We start from the raw sequence: 22,224 nt of genomic DNA on the forward strand, positions 1-22,224 counted from the left end.
GTCTAAATGCAAATGCTTTGACAAAGGGTCACCTGGACTCGAAAAGTCAGCTCTTTTCTCTCCTTACAGATGCTGCCAGACCTGCTGAGATTTTCCAGCATTTTCTCTTTTGGTTTCAGATTCCAGCATCCGCAGTAATTTGCTTTTGTCTGACTGCAAATGCCCAGCAAGGCTGTTTGACTGCTGGAACCTTCACAACTGAACTTGATCCGCTGCTCCACTCCTGTTTCTAGGTGTCCAGTCCACCAACAACCTGTCCTAGTCCCCCCATGCCGACACTATAGTTAAGAAAGCCCATCAACGCCTCTACTTTCTCAGAAGACTAAGGAAATTTGGCATGTCAGCTACGACTCTCACCAACCTTGACAGATGCACCATAGAAAACATTCTTTCTGGTTGTATCACAGCTTGGTATGGCTCCTGCTCTGCCCAAGACCGCAAGAAACTACAAAAGGTCGTGAATGTAGCCCAGCCCATCACGCAAACCAGCCTTCCATCCATTGACTCTGTCTACACTTCCCACTGCCTCGACAAAACAGCCAGCATAATTAAGGACCCCACGGGCCTCAGACATTCTCTTTTCCATCTTCTTCCATCGGGAAAAAGATACAAAAATCTGAGGTCTTGTACCAACTGACTCAAGAACAGCTTCTTCCCAGCTGCCATCAGACTTTTGAATGGACCTGCCTCGCACGAAGTTGATCTATCTCTACACCCGAGCTATGACTGTAATACTACATTCTGCACTCTCTCCTTTCCTTCTCTATGAATGGTATGCTTTGTCTGTATAGTGCGCAAGAAACAATACATTTCACTGTATCCCAATACATGTGACAATAATAAATCAAATCAAATCAAAACAAACATTTCCACTGGTTTGTGATTGGGTAAACACAGTAAGAAGTCTCACAACACCAGGTTAAAGTCCAACAGGTTTATTTGGTAGCAAAAGCCCCTAGCTTTCGGAGCGCTGCTCCTTCGTCAGGTGAGTGGGAGTTCTGTTCACAAACAGGGCATATAAAGACACACACTCAATTGAGCAGTGCTCCGAAAGCTAGTGGCTTTTGCTACCAAATAAACCTGTTGGACTTTAACCTGGTGTTGTGAGACTTCTTACTGTGTTTACCCCAGTCCAACGCCGGCATCCCCACATTGTGATTGGGTGTCAGGTATCCAAGCTCATTTTTCCATTCTCTACCTTAGGGGTGCTGAGGGCAGTTGTAGTGTGTGCCTCACCATCACCCCCATCCCACTCCACTCCCCCCCCCTCCACTCCCCCACACACCCCTCCACCAACTCAAACCTCAAAAGCTCTCATCTAAGACCATAATCCCTAGCCCACCATTTACACTTCCAGTCAAACTGACTTGCTCCTTATTCATACAAAACACTTCCAGTTATCGTTGTTGAATGATAGGTAATATTCTGCCCAGCCTGCTGTTCAGGAAGTTTCCATCAAAGCACAGGACACAAAGTGCCCCAGTGTCGAAGGAGGCTCTGAAGGATAATGTAAATCTGACAGCAAAGCTGCTGAGGCCTACAGGCAGGAAGGAGCCTGCTGGGGCGCCTTGGGAAGGCAGTTAGAAAATGAACAGATGAGAAACGAGCGATCCACTCGTTTTGTCTGTAGTGTTGTTTCCTCCACGGTCCCCCTTGACTTTCTGGGATAAGCAGAGCCAAAAGCCAAAGGGGGAGGGTGGTAAATGTCCCTCCAGGCCTCTGCCTGCCTGTGTGGCTTGAGCTAACCACATGTTGTGCTGTGCTTTGGGCTGAGTCTTGCTCCAATTCCCCAACACCTGGGCCAGGCAGCTGGCCATCGTGCAGCAGCACCACAGATCATAGAATCCCTACAGTGCAGAAGGAGGCCATTTGACCCATCAAGCTTGCACCAACCACAATCCCACCCAGGCCCTATCCCCATAACCCCACATATTTACCCTGCTAAGCCCTCTGACACTAAGGAGCAATTTAGCATGGCCAATCCACCTAACCTGCACCTCTTTCGACTGTGTGAGGAAACCGGAGCATCCGAAGGAAACCCAGAGAGACAGGGGGAGAACGTGCAGACTCTACACAGACAGTGACCCAAGCCGGGAATCGAACCCGGGTCCCTGTGAGGCAGCAGTGCTAACCACTGTGCCACCGTGCACAGGGACGGGCAACACAGTGCCACAGGGATAATGTCAAACCATGTGGCTCCTACCTCCCCTCATTGCCAAGGCAGCATACACAAGTGATTCAACCTCACAATGCTGCACTGAAACTGTACCATTCATTCTACTCGCAGTTTTTGAGCTTTTCCAATCTTTGCAAAGATATAATCCAGGGAATGCAAGTTCAAAGCCTACCATTTACAGTCAATCTTTTCAGATGAATTGGAAATTGTAAAAGTTGGGACCAGTAAAAGTGGCCTTGCAGATACCCCGATTGTTGTTAGAAGCCAGCTGGGTCAATAACAATGTTTTCGGCTGTGCCTGACTGGTTAGGCCTATATATGACCCCATACTTCACATCAGTGTGACTGCCTCTTAACTGCCCTGGGCAAGTGGCCTCGCAATTCATTCAGTTGTATCAAAACCATATCTGATGGTTCAAGAAGGCAGTCGACTACCATCACCTCAATGTATGGGCAATAAGGATTGGCCTTGCCAGTGATGCTGACAGCCTGGGAATGAATAGAATCATAGAATCCTACAGTGCAAAAAGCGGCCATTCGGCCCATTGAGTCTGTACCGACCACAATCCCGCCCAGGCTCTATCCCCATATCCCTACATATTTACCCACTAATCTCGCTAACCTATGCATCCCAGGATGCGAAGGGGCAATTTTTAGAATGGCCAATCAACCTAGCCCGCACATCTTTGGACTGTGGGAGGAAACCGGAGCACCCGGAGGAAACCCACGCAGACATGAGGAGAATGTGCAAACTCCACACAGACAGTGACCCGAGCTGGGATTTGAACCCAGGTCGCTGGAGCTGTGAAGCAGCAGTGCTAACCACTGTGCTACCGTGCTGCCCATGGAATAAAGACATGCGCTTAGGTTCCTTGTTCTTTAAACAGTTACAGATCATACTCCCTCATCTGGCCAGCCCCACTGCCAACCACTGCCTCTCGGCAGAAGAGCATTAATAAGTACATGGCCTGATGACGAGAGGACGCATTGTCCAGGTTATGGGGTCAGGGGTGGAGATGGGTACTGAGGAACGGCTGTCCTCCAAATGTTTAAATAGATTCAGATTGTGGCCCTGGCCAGTCAGATGGACAATTCGCCTATTTCTTCAAGTGCTTATTTTATTTATTAGTGTCACAAGTAACCTTACATTAACACTGCAATGAAGGTACTGTCTCCACACTCTGGCGCCTGTTCAGGTGCACTGAGGGAGAATTTAGCATGGCCAATGCACCTAACCAGCACGTCTTTTGGACTGTGGGAGGAAACCTACGCAGACACGGGGAGAACGTGCAGACTGCACGCAGACAGTGACCCGAGACCGGGATCGAACCCTGGCACTGAGAGGCAGCAGTGCTAACCACTGTGCCGCCATGACTAATTTAACTGTACACTTTCAAAGGGAACACTGTGGTTCGAGGGCAGGAGTATGATTGATTTGTGAAGGTCTCTCCTCTGAAGCAGGATTCCGGTGGTTGTCACGGAGCAGAAGCAGAATCTGCCTCAAACAGAGTTGAGGAAATCCCCCCAGTGGTTGTTAGCGTATCTTCACACCCACACTGCTTCTTCACTCTTTGGGGGAAGCGATGGAAGGATTCCTGAGCTGATTATGAACGCTTCTCCCGTGGCCAACAAGTCCTGATGTTGGACTCGAACCCAGAGTTTCTGGCCCGGTGGTAGGGGCGCTACCCATTGTGCCACTACCCATTGTGCCACAAGGCCCCCTACCCCCGGAGATGGAGAGCTGAGAGAACGTGGGTCCGAGGTCCATCCAAACGTTCTGCCCTTACCGCATCATACCTCCGATTCTCGCAAACCGTGTCCCACAACATCTGCATGAGGCACGTGCTAGCTTCACCTTATGGAGCCACAATATCTGTCACACCTTTGCCCAAAATGCCTTGCAGACATTTTCCATTCGGTTTTAACAACTGTCAGGGTAGTGGCGCACTCTGGCCATTAGGTGGAGTAAATTCCTGCAAACCTTCCTCTCAATTGTGCTGTCATTTTCTGTCTGAAAGGAGCGATGTTCCATTAACTGACCGTGAGAGACAGCACATTATTGATGCAGCTACTTCAACAAATGGCATCATTTCACAGAGGATCTCTTTCACAACACATGGCACTAAATCTCACGTTCGGACAAACACCACGCTCGCATGTTTACCTTGGCAGATCTTTGACGCGAGACCTGCAGGGGGAAAGTATGAAGGAGGTACAGGAGAAAACGTATTAAAGTGTTAATCGGAAGAAGGTGAATCACAATTCAGCATCTTACCCTGGCTGTGAAATCTACAGCAGCACCTCGATTCAGTAAGAGTGTTGCTACATTTATATTCCCGTAGTGAGCAGCTATATGGAGAGGAGTAAAACCACTCTGAAAGAAAGAAAAGATTTTCAGCTTTCAGTTTTGCTGCCATTATGAACATCAGCCTCAAAGGCACTTTATTCACCACAGGCTTTTTAAGCAGTTGCTGGTTAGCTGAGGATGTGCACTTAGCCCCACAGACAGAACTCAGCAATGCCACATCCTCACTCCAGGCCCTGTTTGGTTTGCCACTGCTACACAAAGAACCACCTGCGCTTTACTCCAGTGTCAGTCGGTCAGTGCCTTCAGTAACTCAAGGTGAAGGAGGTCTGCAAGTCCTGAGGTGCGGTGAGCGCTCGATCACAACCTGGAGGGGCCACACACGGAATCCCTACAGTGCAGAAGGAGGCCGTTCAGCCCATCGAGTCTACACCGACTCTGACAGAATATCTTACCCAGGCTCTCTCCCCGTAACCCCGTGCATCTGTGAGGATTCACCCTGTCCCCTTATGGCAGCAATTATCCAACAGCCCTGCATATCGAAAGTTTAAAGTTTATTAGTGTGACAAGTAGGCTTACATCAACACTGCAATGAAGTTACTGTGAAAATCCCCTGGTCTCCACACTCTGGTGCCTGTTCGGGTACACTGAGGGAGAATTTAGCACGGCCAATCACCTAACCAGCACAGCTTTCAGACTGTGGGAGGAACCCAGATCACCTGGAGGAAACCCACGCAGACACGGGGAGAACGTGCAGACTCCGCACAGTTACCCGAGGCTGGAATTGAACCTGGGTCCCTGGTGTTGTGAGGCAGCAGCGCTAACCAGTGTGCCATCGTGCTGCCCACTCCCAGTCTCTCTGGATGTTTGTGTGGGTTTGATGATCTCCGGAAACATCCACACGGGAGAGGTTTGCACAAAGTGAATGAGCTGGAAGTACAGATCTTGTTTGGGACGTGGGTTCAACAGAACCTCTGATAATCCCTGGCAGTATATTAACAGGAATATAAATTCACAGTAAAGGAACAATGTTAGAAGATTCCCTCTACAAGCCAGGCTGCGGAACAAGTGTTAATTTTGTTAAATTCCACACTCTGCAATTCTGAAAGGGATCCTCCCCTGAATGCCAGCATGTCTCACAGTTTATGTGACTGGTGTTTAATGAATTTCTTACATTTGCATGTTCTGCTGCATTACTCCCCTTTTTTTTGTAACCCAAAGGCAGCAGAATTTCAGTTTATTTTATTTATTAGTGTCACAAGTAGGCTTACATTAACACTGCAATGAAGTTACTGTGAAAATCCTCTGGTCGCCACACTCCGGCACCTGTTCGGGGGTACACTGAGGGAGAATTTAGCATGGCCAATGCACCTAACCAGCACGTCTTTCAGACTGTGCGACGATACCGGAGCATCCGGAGGAAACCCACGCAGACACGGGGAGAACGTGCAGACTCTGCACAGATAGTGACCCATCCAGGGAATTTAGAATGGTCTAGTTTGGACCAGGGAGCGGCGCGGCCTTGGAGGGCCGAAGGGCCTGTTCCTGTGCTGTATTGTTCTTTGTTCTTGAACCCGGGTCCCTGGCGCTGCGAGGCAGCAGTGCCAATTCACCATGAACGCATGGGTTTAACAAAGTGATAATAGTTTGTCACTCGTCCCAGCTCCAGACCTTGTCCCATGAACTGATTTGCAGAAGAGCCTTTTTCAGGATTGAATCCCGTCAGAACCGAGACGCTGATCAAAATGAAAATGGGGAGATGTGTATAACATCCAGAGTCAAGATTACCTCTGCTAACTCGAAAGTGTAGTCTCCAAACCCCCGCAGGAGTGAGCTGGCTACAAAGAGGTCAATTTGAAACATTCTGCTGAGGATTCAAGTGTGCAATGAGGTTTGTGCTCCAGCAGTTCTTTACACCAATATTAGGTGGTAACCCATTATCTAGGGACTGGCTCACCCCTCACCTTTACCAGCAACACAGCTTGTGTAACAACCTTGCACGGACTTTAACCCTATGCGCCAGCATGGGAACGGCATGGCTTTCAATCCAGTATGGTCAACTTACTGTACTGGGAGGGTAGACAAAATCTTGCATTAAGCAGGTGCAAATGGACATACTACAGTAAAATCTGCAAGGTAACACTCACTGCATCAAGCCTTTTTAAAGCTTGAAAGATAGAAAGTGACTTACGCATCAGTGGAATTGTACACCGTGGATTATATAATATGCAGAAAAACAAAGAGGGTGACCCAGTTATTGGATCTTGCAGTAAAAACTCAAACCACACAGTTAAAATGCATCACTTGCCTGTGGCTCCAAGTGTGCTCAAAGGGTACAGGCCATCCCGTCGGAGAGGTGGGCTGTTAGCACAACGTGACAAGTAGTTCACACAGTGGAGGCTATTTCCCTTTCAACAGAGGCATCTGCTGCAGCCATCAGCAGAATACTAGAGCTGGCAGCCACATCCTTAGCCAGTCCCATGGAGACGCCATGGCAGACCCAGCGTTGACAAAGTCCCCACGACTGTCAATTGTGGATTTACTCTCTTCCCAGCCGGGAGTCTGGGACAGCACATTCCCCTTTATGGGAGCGGCAAAGAGAACATGGTGACGATCCAGGTGACTTTTACGTGACCACAAGAGAAAAAAAACTGGAAAATCTCAGCAGGTCTGGCAGCGTCTGTGAGGAGAGAAAAGAGCTGATATTTTGAGTCCAGATGATCTCACAGTATAAATATCTCCCACTTTCTAAACCTTTTAGCTTTCACAAAGGGTCATCTGGACTCGAAACGTCAGCTCTTTTCTCTCCTTACAGATGCTGCCAGACCTGCTGAGATTTTCCAGCGTTTTCTCTTTTGGTTTCAGATTCCAGCATCCGCAGTAATTTGCTTTTATCCAGTTATTTATTGTGCGTGACCAGGCCTGGCCGGAGAGGTTTCATAAACTGACAAGTGTTTGGATCGATGAAATGGACCTTCCCTTTCCCAGAACCCGGATCAAATCCGGCGCCAATTGTGTTTTTTTTTTGTTGGTGATCGGATACATTTGGGATGCAGTCCCACTTGGCAGGTGGTTCATCTCAATCGCGGTGTCGTGTTAAGGCAGGGCTTGGCATCTCGTGTTTGAGTGATTAAGAGCATGCAACTAAGAATTTGGGCTCCACACTACCGGAATCCTGGAATTTCGAAGTGCATTTGCAAAAACGTTCAGCAAGTTTCATAGCCATGCTTTCTGTGGGGAGGCGGAGGGGGGTGGGGGGGAAAGATACTGTGTTGAAGGGATGTGACCGTGTTTCTTTTTTAAGGATCTCAAAGCCCCTCTTTGCTGACACTTGCAGGGTAAGTGTCATGCAGCAGCCTAAGAAGTCAATCTTGGATGCACGCTCGATCAGGGCTGTCTGCAGTTCTCAGTAACATTTATTACACGTACAGCGCACAAGAAACAATACTTTTCACTGTATACTAATACACGTGACAATAATCAATCAAATCCAATCCATCGCCACTCTCGCCAGAGCCCAGTCGGCTTGTCAGTGTACGATTGAGTTTGTGTTCCGATCAAAATGATAGAAGGGAAATTCACCATCTTTGGCAACTTTCAAAAGGGGCAACAGAAGGAGGAATAACAGGGGAATATTCTGTGCCTAACGCCCCCCCAGCCCAGATCCAACTGCAGAAAGCCCTGCGCTTTGATCTATTTCTCCAGTTTTGGACATGCTACGTTATCGGAAGCCATTAAAAGTCTCCAAATCATAAAAAAAGGAAGCATAGCCAGTTAACAAAGAGAGATGGAGAAGCAGTAGCAGCACAAAGGTTATGAGTGAGGTGGCGTAGAACATATATACCTCTGTGGTCCTATTCACCATCATCTAGGGTAGCACATTGGGCGGAGAAGAGAAAGGAAAGAAAAATGAAGGATTAGTTCACCAACGGGTGATGCGAGCTCCGAAAGCCCTGCGATGACAAACAGAAGAGAAAGCAGTGATCCAAGCAAAATGGGGGAAGTAGAGACAGCAACAAAACACAGAGGAGGAAAGGAAAAGACGGAGTGGGCAGGGCTGAGGAGGAAAAGATTCCTGGCACACCGACTCAACATTAGCCAAAATATCCCCGCAAATGAAAACAACTCAACACAACTTTTTGAGAACAAAAGCAATCACAGGAACCCCTGGGAAACAAAGAGTTGGTAAACATTTACTTTTGTTAACCTGGGTACGGGGTCGCCAACTCTGGTTGGACACATTCCTGGAGGTTCCATCACCTACCCTCCAGCTACCCCACCCCCAGGCTCCTGTCATTCACCTCCAAGCACATCCATCCTGGCACATCATGGCCTTCTCAAGCCAATGGGAAAAGGGACAGGTATTTTGTTACCAAACTGGATGCTCAGAATATTGTAAATAAAGTGAGTTGGAACACCCTCCTGGGTCACTCACAACGGTGTTCTGGACATTAATCTGCAATTCTTGAAGACTCCTGTTCAATCTTGGAGGTTAGGCAACCTCCTTAAAGGGTACCAAAAAACAAATGAAGAAAAAAGACCATAACTTTGGTGTTTGCTTTGCTTACTCCGAATGTGCATCTTAACTTGACAACACAATTGTCAGGTTAGAGAGAGAGAGATAGTCATGAGTGAGACAGAAAGAGAGCCATGATTAGAGAGAGAGAGAGAGAGACAGAGACAGACAGACAGACAAATTGGAGAGAGACAGTGAGAGAGAGAGAGAGATAGTCATGAGTGAGACAGAAAGAGAGCCACGATTAGAGAGAGAGAGAGACAGACAGACAGACAGACAGACAGAATAGAGAGAGACAACGAGAGAGAGACAGTCACAGGTGAGAGAGAAAGAGAGCCATGATTCGAGAGAGAGAGTGAGGGAGAGACAGACAGGTTGGAGAGAGACACAGAGAGAGAGAGAGAGAGACAGTCACAGGTGAGAGAGAAGGAGTGCCATGATTCGAGAGAGGGAGAGAGAGAGAGAAGACAGGCTGGAGAGAGACACAGAGAGAGAGAGAGAGACAGTCACAGGTGAGAGAGAAAGAGAGCCATGATTCGAGAGAGGTATAGAGGGAGCGGAAGGGCCACAATTAGAGAGAGACAGAGGGGGTTACGATTAGAGAGAGGCCACATGTTGTAGTAAAGCACACACGTGTTGAGCGGGGCTTACCTTGGACTCCACGTCAGCATTGTGGTCGTTCTGGAGGAGCAGTGCAGCAGCTTTGGTGTCGTCCTTGCGGGCAGCAATGTGCAAGGCCGGCAAGCGGACCTTCCCCTTCGTGTCGTTCTCCAGCAGCAGCGAGACCACCTGGTCGTGGCCTTGCTGGAGCGCGACAGCCAGTGGCGTAAAGCCATCCTGCAGGAGGAAAAGAGAAGGCACAATGATATCCCTGGCACAGTTAGTATGGAGGACCCCCCCCCCGCTTACCGAGAAAATGGTGAGATTGTGGAATCAGGGCTATGAACAGCGTAAAAATAGATTTCAGGGGAAAGTAGATAAGTACAGCAGGGACAAAAAAATAGATGGTTCTGCCAGTAAGACTGAGATGAAACAGGGAGGGAGGAGCAGAAACACCAGTACAGAGCAGAATGATCTGTGTGTAAATCCCACATAAATTTAAATAACTTGTCATGTAACGACAGTGTTTGAACTCAGCTTGGTAAGAGTGTTTGTTCTCCATATGAAGGAGGTTCCCAGCACTGACCAGTGACTGTCAGGGTGGTCCCTTTCCCTGAATGGTTTCCAACTCACTACCTTCACCTCAGCGAGATTATTCGGTGATGTTGTTGTCCTTGAGGGCCGGGTAGCATTGAGCCTCAGACAACACGCGCCAAATGTTTAAATCCACCTTCCCATTCACTGGCACTGCATCAGTTGACTAATCGAGTTGCCCTTTCAAAAAGCCAGCAGAGGCATATGGGCCTGTGAGCTGTACGATCCTATAATCAGCAGCAAACATTGCTTACAATAACAGATATTAAGCCATCTGATTTGGAGTTTGACTCTGCATTGTGGGCCAACCCACAGCACATGGACCGCAGCGATTCAATAAGGCAGCTCACCACCACCTTCTCAAGGGGCAACTAGGGATGGGCAATAAATGCTGGCCAGCCAGCGACGCCCATGTCCCACAAACGAAAAAAACCTCACACATTCTATTCCGTAATATTCACCAGATAAGGAATTCATGAATGGAAGTGATGATTGTGGATCTTGACATTGGAGGAGTGCTTGCCAAGAGCATTGAGTTCAATCCCCATGGAGACTTGAGTATGTAACATATCCTGACACTCCAGGGCAATACTGAGGGAGTGCCACACTGGCAAAGCTGCTGTCTCCTGAATGAGAGACCCTGCCTGCTCTCTCCAGGGGATATCAAAGGTCCTGTGGCACCATTTGAGTAAGCACTGGAGAGCTCTCCCCAATGTTCTGGCTAACACTGATTCCTCAATCCAGATGTGGGAATGCCCGATTTGGCCATTTCTCACATTGCTGTGTGTGGACGATCACTGTGCTGACAGCTGTGGGCCTTGGGTTTATCAAACCAAAAATGTCCCATGTGATTCATAAGGAAAATACAACTGAGGAACCTCTTCATGCGCTGTGCCCCCCATGTTGCCGTGTTTTTAAGCAATGCTGAAGTGTGCTGCGGCTATATTGATCAATACAGAGAGAATGGAGACGTGAACTTACCTCAGTCGCGATGCTCTGACTTGCACCATTGTCGAGAAGAAACTTCACTACTTCAAGGTGATTCTCCTGCGCTGCCATGTATAACGGGGTGAAGCCATTCTGCAAATTGAGGGAGAAGAAAGGTCACTTTGAGGCAGTCTGTAAAGCTTTAGGGTGAGTTTTTAAGCTGCATCTTTTCTCTTAAAGGGGAATTTTATCCCAGGAGTGACTAGTTTGCTCTGTCCACACTTATGGACTAAGAGGCAGCGAATGACCCGTCTGTATTTCCAACATTTGCAATACTTTTCTCTTCACTTTGAAGTTTTTGGATTTTGAATATGCCCCAGTGCATGAAGCGGTTGAAGAGAAAGTTGGGGAGAAACAGACCAGCCGTGATCTAATTGGAGAGGGGAGGAACTGGCTCGAGGGGCTGAATGGCCAACTCCTGTTCCTATAAGGTGGTCAGAGTTCAACCATTCTCTCTGTTCTATTTTCTCAGCCCAGGGTAGTGGCAGCAGGGGTGGGGAGGAAGAAATTCAAACAAACAATAGGATTAAAAGGCACTAGGGTGGCACAGTGGCTAGCACTGCAGCCTCACAGCGCCAGGGACCCGGGTTCAATTCCTGGCTTAGGTCACTCTCTGTGTGGAGTTTGCATGTTCTCCCCGTGTCTGCGTGGGTTTCCTCCGGGTGCTCCGGTTTCCTCCCACAGTCCAAAGATGTGTGGGTTAGGTTGATTGGTTATGCTGAATTGCCCTAATGTCAGGGGGATTAGCAGCGTAAATATGTGGAGTTATGAAGATAGGGCCTGGGTAAGATTGTTGTCAGTGCAGGCTTGATGGGCTGAATGGCCTCCTTCTGCACCATAGGGATTCTGTGAGACTGGAGAAGTTTGTCTTGGGGGCCAGGGACAGGTAGGAGGATAACTCCGAGCAGCTTTTACTGATGAAGCTGACATTTTCCCCTCCCTAGCTCAGGCCCCAGGGTGAAGGCCTTGATTACATAATTGGGCCCAAATCTGCATCTTTAAATAAGAGTCCCTCTTTCTTCATGCTGTTGTCCCGCTAGTCTACTCGAACGAGCAGGTTAGATCAGGATCAGTCAGGAAGGTAGCAGACTAAGAGGGGTTCAGTGGGCAGGTTTAGTTTAATTGTCCCCCACTACACAGCTCCCAGGCTGTTCCCTAGTGGAGGGAAGCATTAACCTCGGGGTCAGAGCATTTGTCACCATGTGTGAAGGAAGCAGAGTCAGCATACCCAGTTTCTACTGAAACCAGTTATCTAGACAGCACTGGCATGTACCCTGAGCACTGCTGGTACCTAAACCGCTGCCCAGGGAACTGGTTTGATCAAGGGCTGTGTGCCCCCCCCCCTGATCTGTACCCAGTGCCAACATGCAGGAAAACCTGGGGTACACGCGCAGGCAAGTGGCACTGCTGAGCACTCTGCCAATGCGGGGACCCAGAAAGACAATGGAGGAAGTTAAGATACACAAAGTGCCCTTCGGGAGCAGAATGGGGACAAATAATTAATGCCAGCTCCTGGAGCGCAAGTGGTAACAGGACAGAGAACAACTGGCCCCTTTAATTAATTCACCTCAAGCAGCAACTTTTTACCAAAATCATTTGTAGATCAGCCGTATAGGAATTCTGTACAGATAACCAAACTTAACTAAATCAATGAATTCACTTGAAGAGATTTTCTCTTGAATACCGTCAGGGGAAATTGTTAAATCCTTCCTTTTTTTAATATTTGGAATACTGAGTCACCCGTGCTGGTGTCCTCCATTGTGTGAAAGACATTGTGTTCAGGGCTAAGCTTTAACCTTAATATAACCTTTGCACGTCAGCTGGGAGAGTCAACTGGTTCATTCTCACCCATTTCAACGTAAAGCCAACTTGCTTTTAATAGATAGTGAAACATCAGATTGTGGATGGAACGTGCGCTTTCAACCAAACGCATCTTTATCCTGATTTAACAATCAAACCCCTTTGCTTTGAAGCCATCTTGTGGAGGCTGAGCTTCCTTGTTGCACATTCCAGGCACGTAACAATGCAGTTAGTGAGACTCGGGCTAACTGAACTGGGGATCAAGGGTTACGTACATCTCCAGCGCTCCTCTGCAAACTGGAGCTAATGCACGAATGCAGTGCAAGGTGGATTAGGTTCCGGATGCCACATTTTGTGCAGCTGTCTATTGGCAAACCGGCCACAAAACATAAATGCTGCCAGCTGCCGTTACTCTGTGAAGTAATTAGTTTATAAACACGCACTCGCCTGATGTTTTAAACTTTCCATTAAACGTTTAACTGCTGTTCCGGTACTTCGGAGAAATTATGGTTTGAACTTTCCAGTAAGTTCAAGACAGGCAGGAACTGGAAGAGGCCATTCAGCCCCTCCAACCAGTTCCATCGTTCATCGAGATCGTGGCTGATTGGTATTTTAACTGCATTCATCCGTCTTAACAGCCTAACCTTATACACCCCTGTCAACAACAATCTAGCAATCTCAGAGGGGCAGGAGTTCCACATTGCCACTGGCTTTCTGGCAAAGCCCCGGAATGGCCCGGCTCTCAATTTAACTAATGCCCCCTCGTTCCGGACCCTCCCAGTGGAGGAAATTGGTTCCCTATCCACACCATCAAATCCTTTAAATCAACATAAACACCACTAACTGATCACCACTTACACCTACACAAATAAAGCTAATGTATGCAAACTGCCTGAATCATTTAACCCTTTCAGTCCTCGTATCACTTTGGTGAATCTGCAAAGCAGAATAAAAGACCCAAACAATGGAACAGCGATGACCCATGCACCGGGGAGGGGGCTGCAAACGCACTGGGGTCTGGGCTGTACGCACATATGGGAGAGTGGGTTGCGTATGCGCGCACGGGGGGGGGGGGGGGGGGGCTGCGTACGCGCGCACCAGGGGAGGGGGCGGGCTGCGTACGCGCGCACCGGGGGGGGTGGGCTGTATGCACACACTGGGCAGTGGGCTGTACGCACACACTGGGCAGTGGGCTGTACGCACACACTGGGCAGTGGGCTGTACGCACACACTGGGCAGTGGGCTGTATGCACACACCGGGGAGCGGGCTGTACGCACACACTGGGCAGTGGGCTGTACGCACACACTGGGGAGCGGGCTGTACGCACACACTGGGGCAGTGGGCTGTACACACACACCGGGGAGCGGGCTGTACACACACACCGGGGAGCGGGCTGTACACACACACACACTGGGCAGTGGGCTGTACACACACACCGCGGAGTGGGCTGTACACACACACACTGGGCAGTGGGCTGTACACACACACCGGGGAGCGGGCTGTACACACACACACTGGGCAGTGGGCTGTACACACACACACACTGCAGAGTGGGCTGTACACACACACACTGGGCAGTGGGCTGTACACACACACACCGCGGAGCGGGCTGTACACACACACACCGGGGAGCGGGCTGTACACACACACCGGGGAGCGGGCTGTACACACACACCGGGGAATGGGCTGTACACACAGACACCAGGGAACGGGCTGTACACACACACCGGGGAGCGGGCTGTGTACACACACTGGGGAGTGGGCAGTGTACACACACCGGGGAGCGGGCTGTACACACACACCGGGGAGCAGGCTGTACACACACACTGGGAGCAGGCTGTACACACACACTGGGGAGTGGACTGTACACACACACCGGGGAGCGGGCTGTACGCACACACTGGGCAGTGGGCTGTACGCACACACTGGGCAGTGGGCTGTACACACACACTGGGCAGTGGGCTGTACGCACACACTGGGCAGTGGGCTGTACACACACACTGGGCAGTGGGCTGTACACACACACTGGGCAGTGGGCTGGACACACACACTGGGCAGTGGGCTGGACACACACACTGGGCAGTGGGCTGTACACACACACACTGCAGAGTGGGCTGTACACACACGCACCGGGGAGCGGGCTGTACACACACACCGGGGCAGTGGGCTGTACACACACACCGGGGAATGGGCTGTGTACACACACTGGGGAGTGGGCAGTGTACACACACCGGGGAGCGGGCTGTACACACACACCGGGGAGCAGGCTGTACACACACACTGGGAGCAGGCTGTACACACACACTGGGAGCAGGCTGTACACACACACTGGGGAGTGGACTGTACACACACTGGGGAGTGGACTGTACACACACTGGGGAGTGGACTGTACACACACTGGGGAGTGGACTGTACACACACTGGGGAGTGGACTGTACACACACACTTTGGGGAGTGGTCTATACTAAAAGATGAGGATTGAATCTTGGTAGGATGCAGGGCCTCTCATCTGTTCTATTTGAACCTGTTTTGCAGAATTCCCCCTGCTGTACTCTGTATATACAAATCGAGTTGGCAAATACACCTGGACACAAAGTGGGTGTATTTTCTGAGTCAAACTAGTTCGTTTACACAGAATCTTGCATTTGACGGATGAAAATATCTCACTTTTCAGCCTGGAGTTGCTATTTGATTCTAGTTTTCTTAAACTCATTCTCCACGCAGTTCAATGTGAGGTGGTCGGTGCAGCTCTGACGTATTCGACCGAATTACCATTCTTTACAAAAGCATCAATGGATTGTGCAGTAGTGGACACTTTTATGCATCACTTTTCCAGTAAAACATCCGTCATCAGCCACACGAGGCTTTTCATTGTCTTGCTAACTTTCCTCCAATCACTCCACTCTTCCTCATTCAATTTTCTCAAAATGCATTCACTCTGAACCTTCCCTCGATTGGTCAGTAATAATGACAAAGTGATCCATCGCAACAAATCCAATCGATCACACCAAATTCCCTCAAATCCGATCGATCACACCAATTATACATAAAAATTAGACATAAAAAATGTTTTCCCTTGATTCCAGTATGTTTTTAACAAAAATATCATTGGACAATGAGGAGGAAAGCTTTTCTCCCGAATGCTGCAGAAAGACATGTTGCCAAATCTTTTGTCTTGCACTCACCGTGTTTGACCTGATGAGTGTGAGACAAAGGGGGGAGTTTTCCCGTCCCGCCCGCCACGGGAATTGTAGCGTGTGCGCGGACCATGCAAACGTCCGTTGACCCTGGGCGGGATTTTGCGTCCAAAGTGTTTCAGCTACATTTCTCTCTTTTCAGCAGTTATCTATTTCATCTTCTTCCCGATCTAGTCTCTTCTTTCTGCCTGGTTCTTTCCTTCCATTTCCATTCGCTGGATGCTGCTCTCTCACCTTCTCTGACTGTGTCAAACCTGAGCTTTGATTTTGGCTATCACCCACATTTAATGGTTGGGATTGTGTTAATTGATTTATTTCTCTCAATCGAAGACCCTGACTCACTTTGTTCTGGACTCAGTGATACCAGGAAACGGGCAGTTTCTTTCAGATCTGCACTTGGGCTCTCGGAGGAATTTGGGTTACATAGAACATAGAACATTACAGTGCAGTACAGGCCCTTCGGCCCTCGATGTTGCGCCGACCAGTGAAACCAATCTAAAGCCCCTCTAATCTACACTATTCCAATATCATCCATATGTTTATCCAATAACCATTTGAATGCTCTTATAGAATATAGACTGGTTTTGTCATTGGTTTTGTCTGCCAGTCTGTGATTTCAACTTGTGGGCCATACCTGTTCTCACCCCACGGAAATTGGCCCTCCCTCAATTAATATTTTTAAGTTGAATTGCTTTGTCCTTTTTCATAACCAATCCAAATCTTATACAATGACTATTCCCTAAATGTCTCCTACTGATACTTGACCATGGTATTTCAGTAACGTATTTAAGCTATCACATCACTGCCACATATATATAAAAACTGATAGATTCATAGAATCCCTACAGAAGGAAGCCATTCAGCCCATCAAGCCTGCACCAATAACAATCTCACCCAGGCCCTATCCTCATAACCCCACGTATTCACCCTGTTAATCCCCCTGATTATGGGAAATTTATCCTGCTCTCCCTTGGTCAGATTTCCTCTTTTAAACAAATGATCGACATGACATTGACAGAGTCTCTCTCCAAGCTTCACTCAACTAAACCTCCTCCAAGGAACATGTTTCAATACAAACCTGTAAGCTAAGCAATCCTGGTGTAGACTGTGGGGTTATCCCCCTGTCAGGGAACAGAGAGCTGTCTAGTTTGTGTTGTTGGGAAGTTGCTGTCTAACCTGTCACTGGGTGAATACTTGTGCCGAGACCTCGTCACAAATCTGTACACTTCTTTCTGCAGCACCATTCGCTGTGGGCTAACATGGTGCGATTCGAGGGTGTTTGTGACTCCGCTCTGACTCAGAAATATTTCACACTCTTCCGACGTGAACTGCAGACAATTATCTGACATCAACAGCTCTGGAAACCCATAAATTGCAGACCAACTTCTCAAAACATCATCCGCTTTGGCACTTGTGGCACTGGACATAGGCGTAACATTTATCCACTGGCCACAATTATTGATCAACAAGGTACTCCTTCCCTTCCACTTCAAAGAAACCAAATGTACTTCCCATGGTTTTCATGCGTTTGATAATGGAACGAAAGGAACCTTGGTTGGATCATTTCTCATTCTGAGACATGACCTTGCACCAAAACACTTCAATTTTTCCATCTGGATACCTTTGTGCTATTGTTTTCATTCGGACTATCCCTGTGTGCACTTGGTGAAGTTCCTCCAACAGTCCCTCTCTAAATCTTGGTGGAATAATGATAGTTATACTGTCATGTTGTGGCACTCTAGCGTCATCTAGAGATTTCAGGTTTGTTTGGAACCATAAGACCAGAAGATATAGGAGCAGAATTAGGCCACTCGGCCCATCAAGTCTACTCTGCCATTCAATCATGGCTGATATGATTCACATCCCCATTCTCCTGCCTTCTCCTCAAAGTAGGAAGTCTCACAACATCCAGAACTGGCTCGCCCAAAGGAGGCAGAGATTGTGTATAGATGGGTCTTTTTCTAAATGGAGGTCGGTCACCAGTGGTGTGCTCCAGGGATCTGTTCTGGGACCCTTGCTGTTTGTCATTTTCATAAATGACCTGGATGAGGAAGTGGAGGGATGGGTTGGTAAGTTTGCCGACGACATGAAGGTTGGTGGGGTTGTGGATAATCTGGAGGGATGTCAGAAGTTACAGAGGGACATAGATAGGATGCAAGACTGGGCGGAGAAGTGGCAGATGGACTTCAACCCAGATAAATGCGTAGTGGTCCATTTTGGCAGGTCGAATGGGACGAAGGAGTACAATATAAAGGGAAAGACTCTCAGTATGGTAGAGGATCAGAAGGACCTTGGGGTCCGGGTCCATAGGACTCTAAAATCGGCCCCGCAGGTGGAGGAGGTGGTTAAGAAGGCGTATGGTGTGCTGGCCTTTATCAATCGAGGGATTGAGTTTCGGAGTCCGGGGATAATGATGCAGCGATATAAGACCCTCGTCAGACCCCACTTGGAGTACTGTGCTCAGTTCTGGTCGCCTCATTACAGGAAGGATGTGGAAAAGATTGAAAGGGTGCAGAGGAGATTTACAAGGATGTTGCCTGGATTGAGTGGCATGCCTTATGAGGAAAGGCTGAGGGAGCTCGGTCTTTTCTCCTTGGAGAGACGTAGGATGAGAGGAGACCTAATAGAGGTATATAAGATGTTAAGAGGCATAGATCAGGTGGACTCTCAGAGGCTTTTTCCCAGGGTGGAAATGGCTGCTATGAGAGGACACAGGTTTAGGGTGCTGGGGGGTAGGTACAGGGGAAATGTTAGGGGGAAGTTTTTCACACAGAGGGTGGTGGGCGAGTGGAATCGGCTGCCGTCAGTGGTGGTGGAGGCAAACTCAATAGGGTCTTTTAAGAGACTCCTGGATGAGTACATGGGACTTAATAGGATGGAGGGTTATAGGTAGGCCTAAAAGGTAGGGATATGTTTGGCACAACTTGTGGGGCCGAAGGGCCTGTTTTGTCTGTAGTTTTCTATGTTTCTATCATGTTAAAGTCCAACAGGTTTATTTGGAATCACGAGCTTTCGGAGTGCTGCTCCTTCACCAGGTGAGTGGAGAGGTAGGTTTCACAAACAAGGCATATATAGACAGAGATACAATTGCAAAATAATTACAGAATGGAATGTGAAGAATGGTTGGAATGTGAGTCTTTACAGCTAATCAAGTCTTTACAGGTACAGACAGTGTGCGTGGAGAGGGGGATAATCACAGGTTAAAGAGGTGTGAATTGCCTCAAGGATTGTCTCAGGACAGTTAGTAGGATTTTGCAAACACAGGCAGTATGATGGGTGTTAGCCTGTGATTATCCCTCTCTCCACGCACACTGTCTGTACCTGTAAAGACTTGATTACTGTAAAGACTCACATTCCAACCATTCTTCACATTCCAACTGTAATTATCTTGTAATTGTGTCTCTGTCTATACATGCCGTGTTTGTGAACCTATCTCTACTCGCCTGATGAAGGAGCAGCGCTCCAAAAGCTCGTGATTCCAAATAAACCTGTTGGACTTTAACCTGGTGTTGTGAGACTTCTTACTGTGCCCATCCCAGTCCAACGTCGACATCTCCACGTCATTCTCCCCAGACAACAAAGAGTATTTATTGCTATTTATTAAGAGAAATTTGGTGCAGGAGTTGGCTGCCCTGGAGCCGTGCTCCACTCTTTATGATGTTCTGCTGTCTTAAGAACATAAGAACTAGGAGCAGGAGTAGGCCATCTGGCTCCTCGAGCCTGCTCCGCCATTCAATAAGATCATGGCTGATGTTTTTGTGGACTCAGCTCCACTTACCCGCCCACTCACCATAACCCTTAATTCCTTTACTGTTCAAAAATGTATCTATCCTTGCCTTAAAAGGCAAGGAGACTTTATCTATCCTTGCCTTAAAGATACAGGCACCACATACACAACATAAACCCGATAGGAGGCCATCTCGATCTATCCTCAGTTCACTTCTACTCCTGCAATATCTCATCATCCGTCCGTGGGTCACTTCACTAATCTCTCTGGCAAACATTGGCATGTCATTTGTGAATGTAAAGTAATTCACAGCTAACTCAGTGGTTCATGGAAAATCTTAAAAAAATGCCTGAAGAGGCATGATCTGCTGACATTACGATTCTTAATATCGTGCTGAAGGGCCATCAAAATCAATGCCCATTTTGAAGCTGCACTGGCGCTAGGGATGAAACTTCTGCCAAATAAGATGGTACAGATTTGTTTAGCAACGTAAAGTGTAACAAGAGTTCTATCCTAGTCTCATCATCATCTTTCTGCTCTGTGTCACACTGAGTAAGACTGACACTTGCTCTGTTACAGGCAGCCATGCCATGACTGAACAACTTCATTTACACCTCCCCAGCAGAGAGGGCAGCACAACAATATGCTCAGATCTTGCAATGTATATGTTGGGTATAATATTTCTTCCATATCCACGAGATCAATATTGATAGGGACAATCTGGATTCACTGTTATCAGGGAAATAATACAACATGTTCAAAACTGCCCCGAAAGAATCACAAGGGCAAATTCACCAATCCAGTGGGGAGATAACCGGAGGGGAATGTGAAAGACTTTAATGTTGATTCTCTTGTGGCTCTACACAGAGTCTGGAACCAGGAAATTTACCCTGGGAGCCACCTTGGCTCTGGTTAGAACCGAACCCAACGCTTAGTCATGAAGCCCAGATGCTGTTATGGTTCCAACACTTGATATAAGAAATAAACTCGGTAGAAAGCCTTTTCAGTATATTGTCACTGTAACGGTTCCACTTCAGCTCCAAACAATAGCTGAACTCGGGCTCCAGGGGAAAGCGTTTTTGGTTACGTTGAATTGAGAGATTCAAATCTCATCCTCACCGGATTAATCCACGTTAAAACGCATTTGGTCTGGATTAAAACATCCAATGGATTTAATTCTTCACATCCGGTTTCAACTGTATGCTTCTCAGTCCATGGTGGGTCTCATTCTAAATATTGCAATCTTTGTTTAAAGGGGGTGGCACAGTGGTTAGCGCTGCTGCCTCACAGCGCCAGGGACCTGGGTTCGATTCTGGCCTTGGGTGACTGTCTGTGGAGTTTGCACGTTCTCCCAGTGTCTGCGTGGGTTTCCCCCAGGTGCTTCGGTTTCCTCCCACACTCCAAAGATGTGTAGGTTAGGTGGATTGGCCATGGGAAGTGCACAGGGTTACCAGGACAGGGTGGGGGAGAGAGCCTGGGTAAGATGATCTTTCGGCGAGTCGGTGCAGACTCGATGGGCCGAGTGGCCTCCTGCTGCAGTGTAGAGATTCTATGGAACTACATTGTGTGAAGAGACTCAGTGATGAACTGTAGCTCACTGAATATATCTCCTCTCACACAATCTGAAGGCTCACTCCTGACATTGTCACTGACCTTTCTTTGTAGATTCAGTGTGTTCCTGAGCGAATGTGCAACATATACATCGGAGATTTACCCTTCTATCTCCCCATCCTGACATTAAACAAGTGCTCCTTCTCAGCATGGCAACTACAGTCTGGTAAATTGAAAACACATCACCACGGTCACACGTGGCAGGAGTACGTATAGAGAAAGTCCACAGTCCCAGCCTGTGAATTAACATCCACAGACACAAAATAACAGCTTCACAAAACACTATCTCCCAGTGCAGATTCCAGCACCCACCAGTGAGATTTTAACTTCAATGACTATAGATTGTGTGTATTTGACAAATATATGAGCCAATAACATGCATATACAGATACGTGTATCCATATTACATTTACTATACACTTACACTGACCGACAGTAGGTCTTACAAGGTGGTCTTACCTGTGACTGGGCATTAATATTTGCTCCATTTGTTACTAGGACATGTACAACTTCCGCTTGTCCAGCTAACGACGCAATATGCAAGGCAGTATTTCCTTTCTGGAAGTAAAAAGTGAAGATGTGAGGGGTTAGAGGGGGGAGTAATCCATCACATCCACAGCAAGATGAATTGTAAGGCGGCTATGTTTCAGATCATGAGGTTAGTGCAGCTTAAATCCAAGTTACGACCGACTAAATATCGGAGATAAATC

At 48.0% G+C, this 22,224-nt stretch overlaps 1 protein-coding gene across 1 annotated transcript in view; it reads right to left on the bottom strand.

The window, feature by feature from the left end:
• ank3b (ankyrin 3b) overlaps positions 1 to 22,224 on the bottom strand; it is a 310,337-nt gene that overhangs the window by 95,204 nt on the left and 192,909 nt on the right. The window contains exons 4-8 of the mRNA XM_078222927.1: positions 21,974 to 22,072; positions 11,173 to 11,271; positions 9,649 to 9,834; positions 8,326 to 8,349; positions 4,452 to 4,550 (exon numbers count right to left, since the gene is read on the bottom strand). Coding sequence (XP_078079053.1) covers positions 4,452 to 4,550; positions 8,326 to 8,349; positions 9,649 to 9,834; positions 11,173 to 11,271; positions 21,974 to 22,072 — 507 coding nt within the window. The remainder of the gene's footprint in view (positions 1 to 4,451; positions 4,551 to 8,325; positions 8,350 to 9,648; positions 9,835 to 11,172; positions 11,272 to 21,973; positions 22,073 to 22,224) is intronic.

This window comes from Mustelus asterias, chromosome 11 (assembly GCF_964213995.1).
Source record: "Mustelus asterias chromosome 11, sMusAst1.hap1.1, whole genome shotgun sequence".
Classification (NCBI taxonomy): domain Eukaryota; kingdom Metazoa; phylum Chordata; class Chondrichthyes; order Carcharhiniformes; family Triakidae; genus Mustelus; species Mustelus asterias.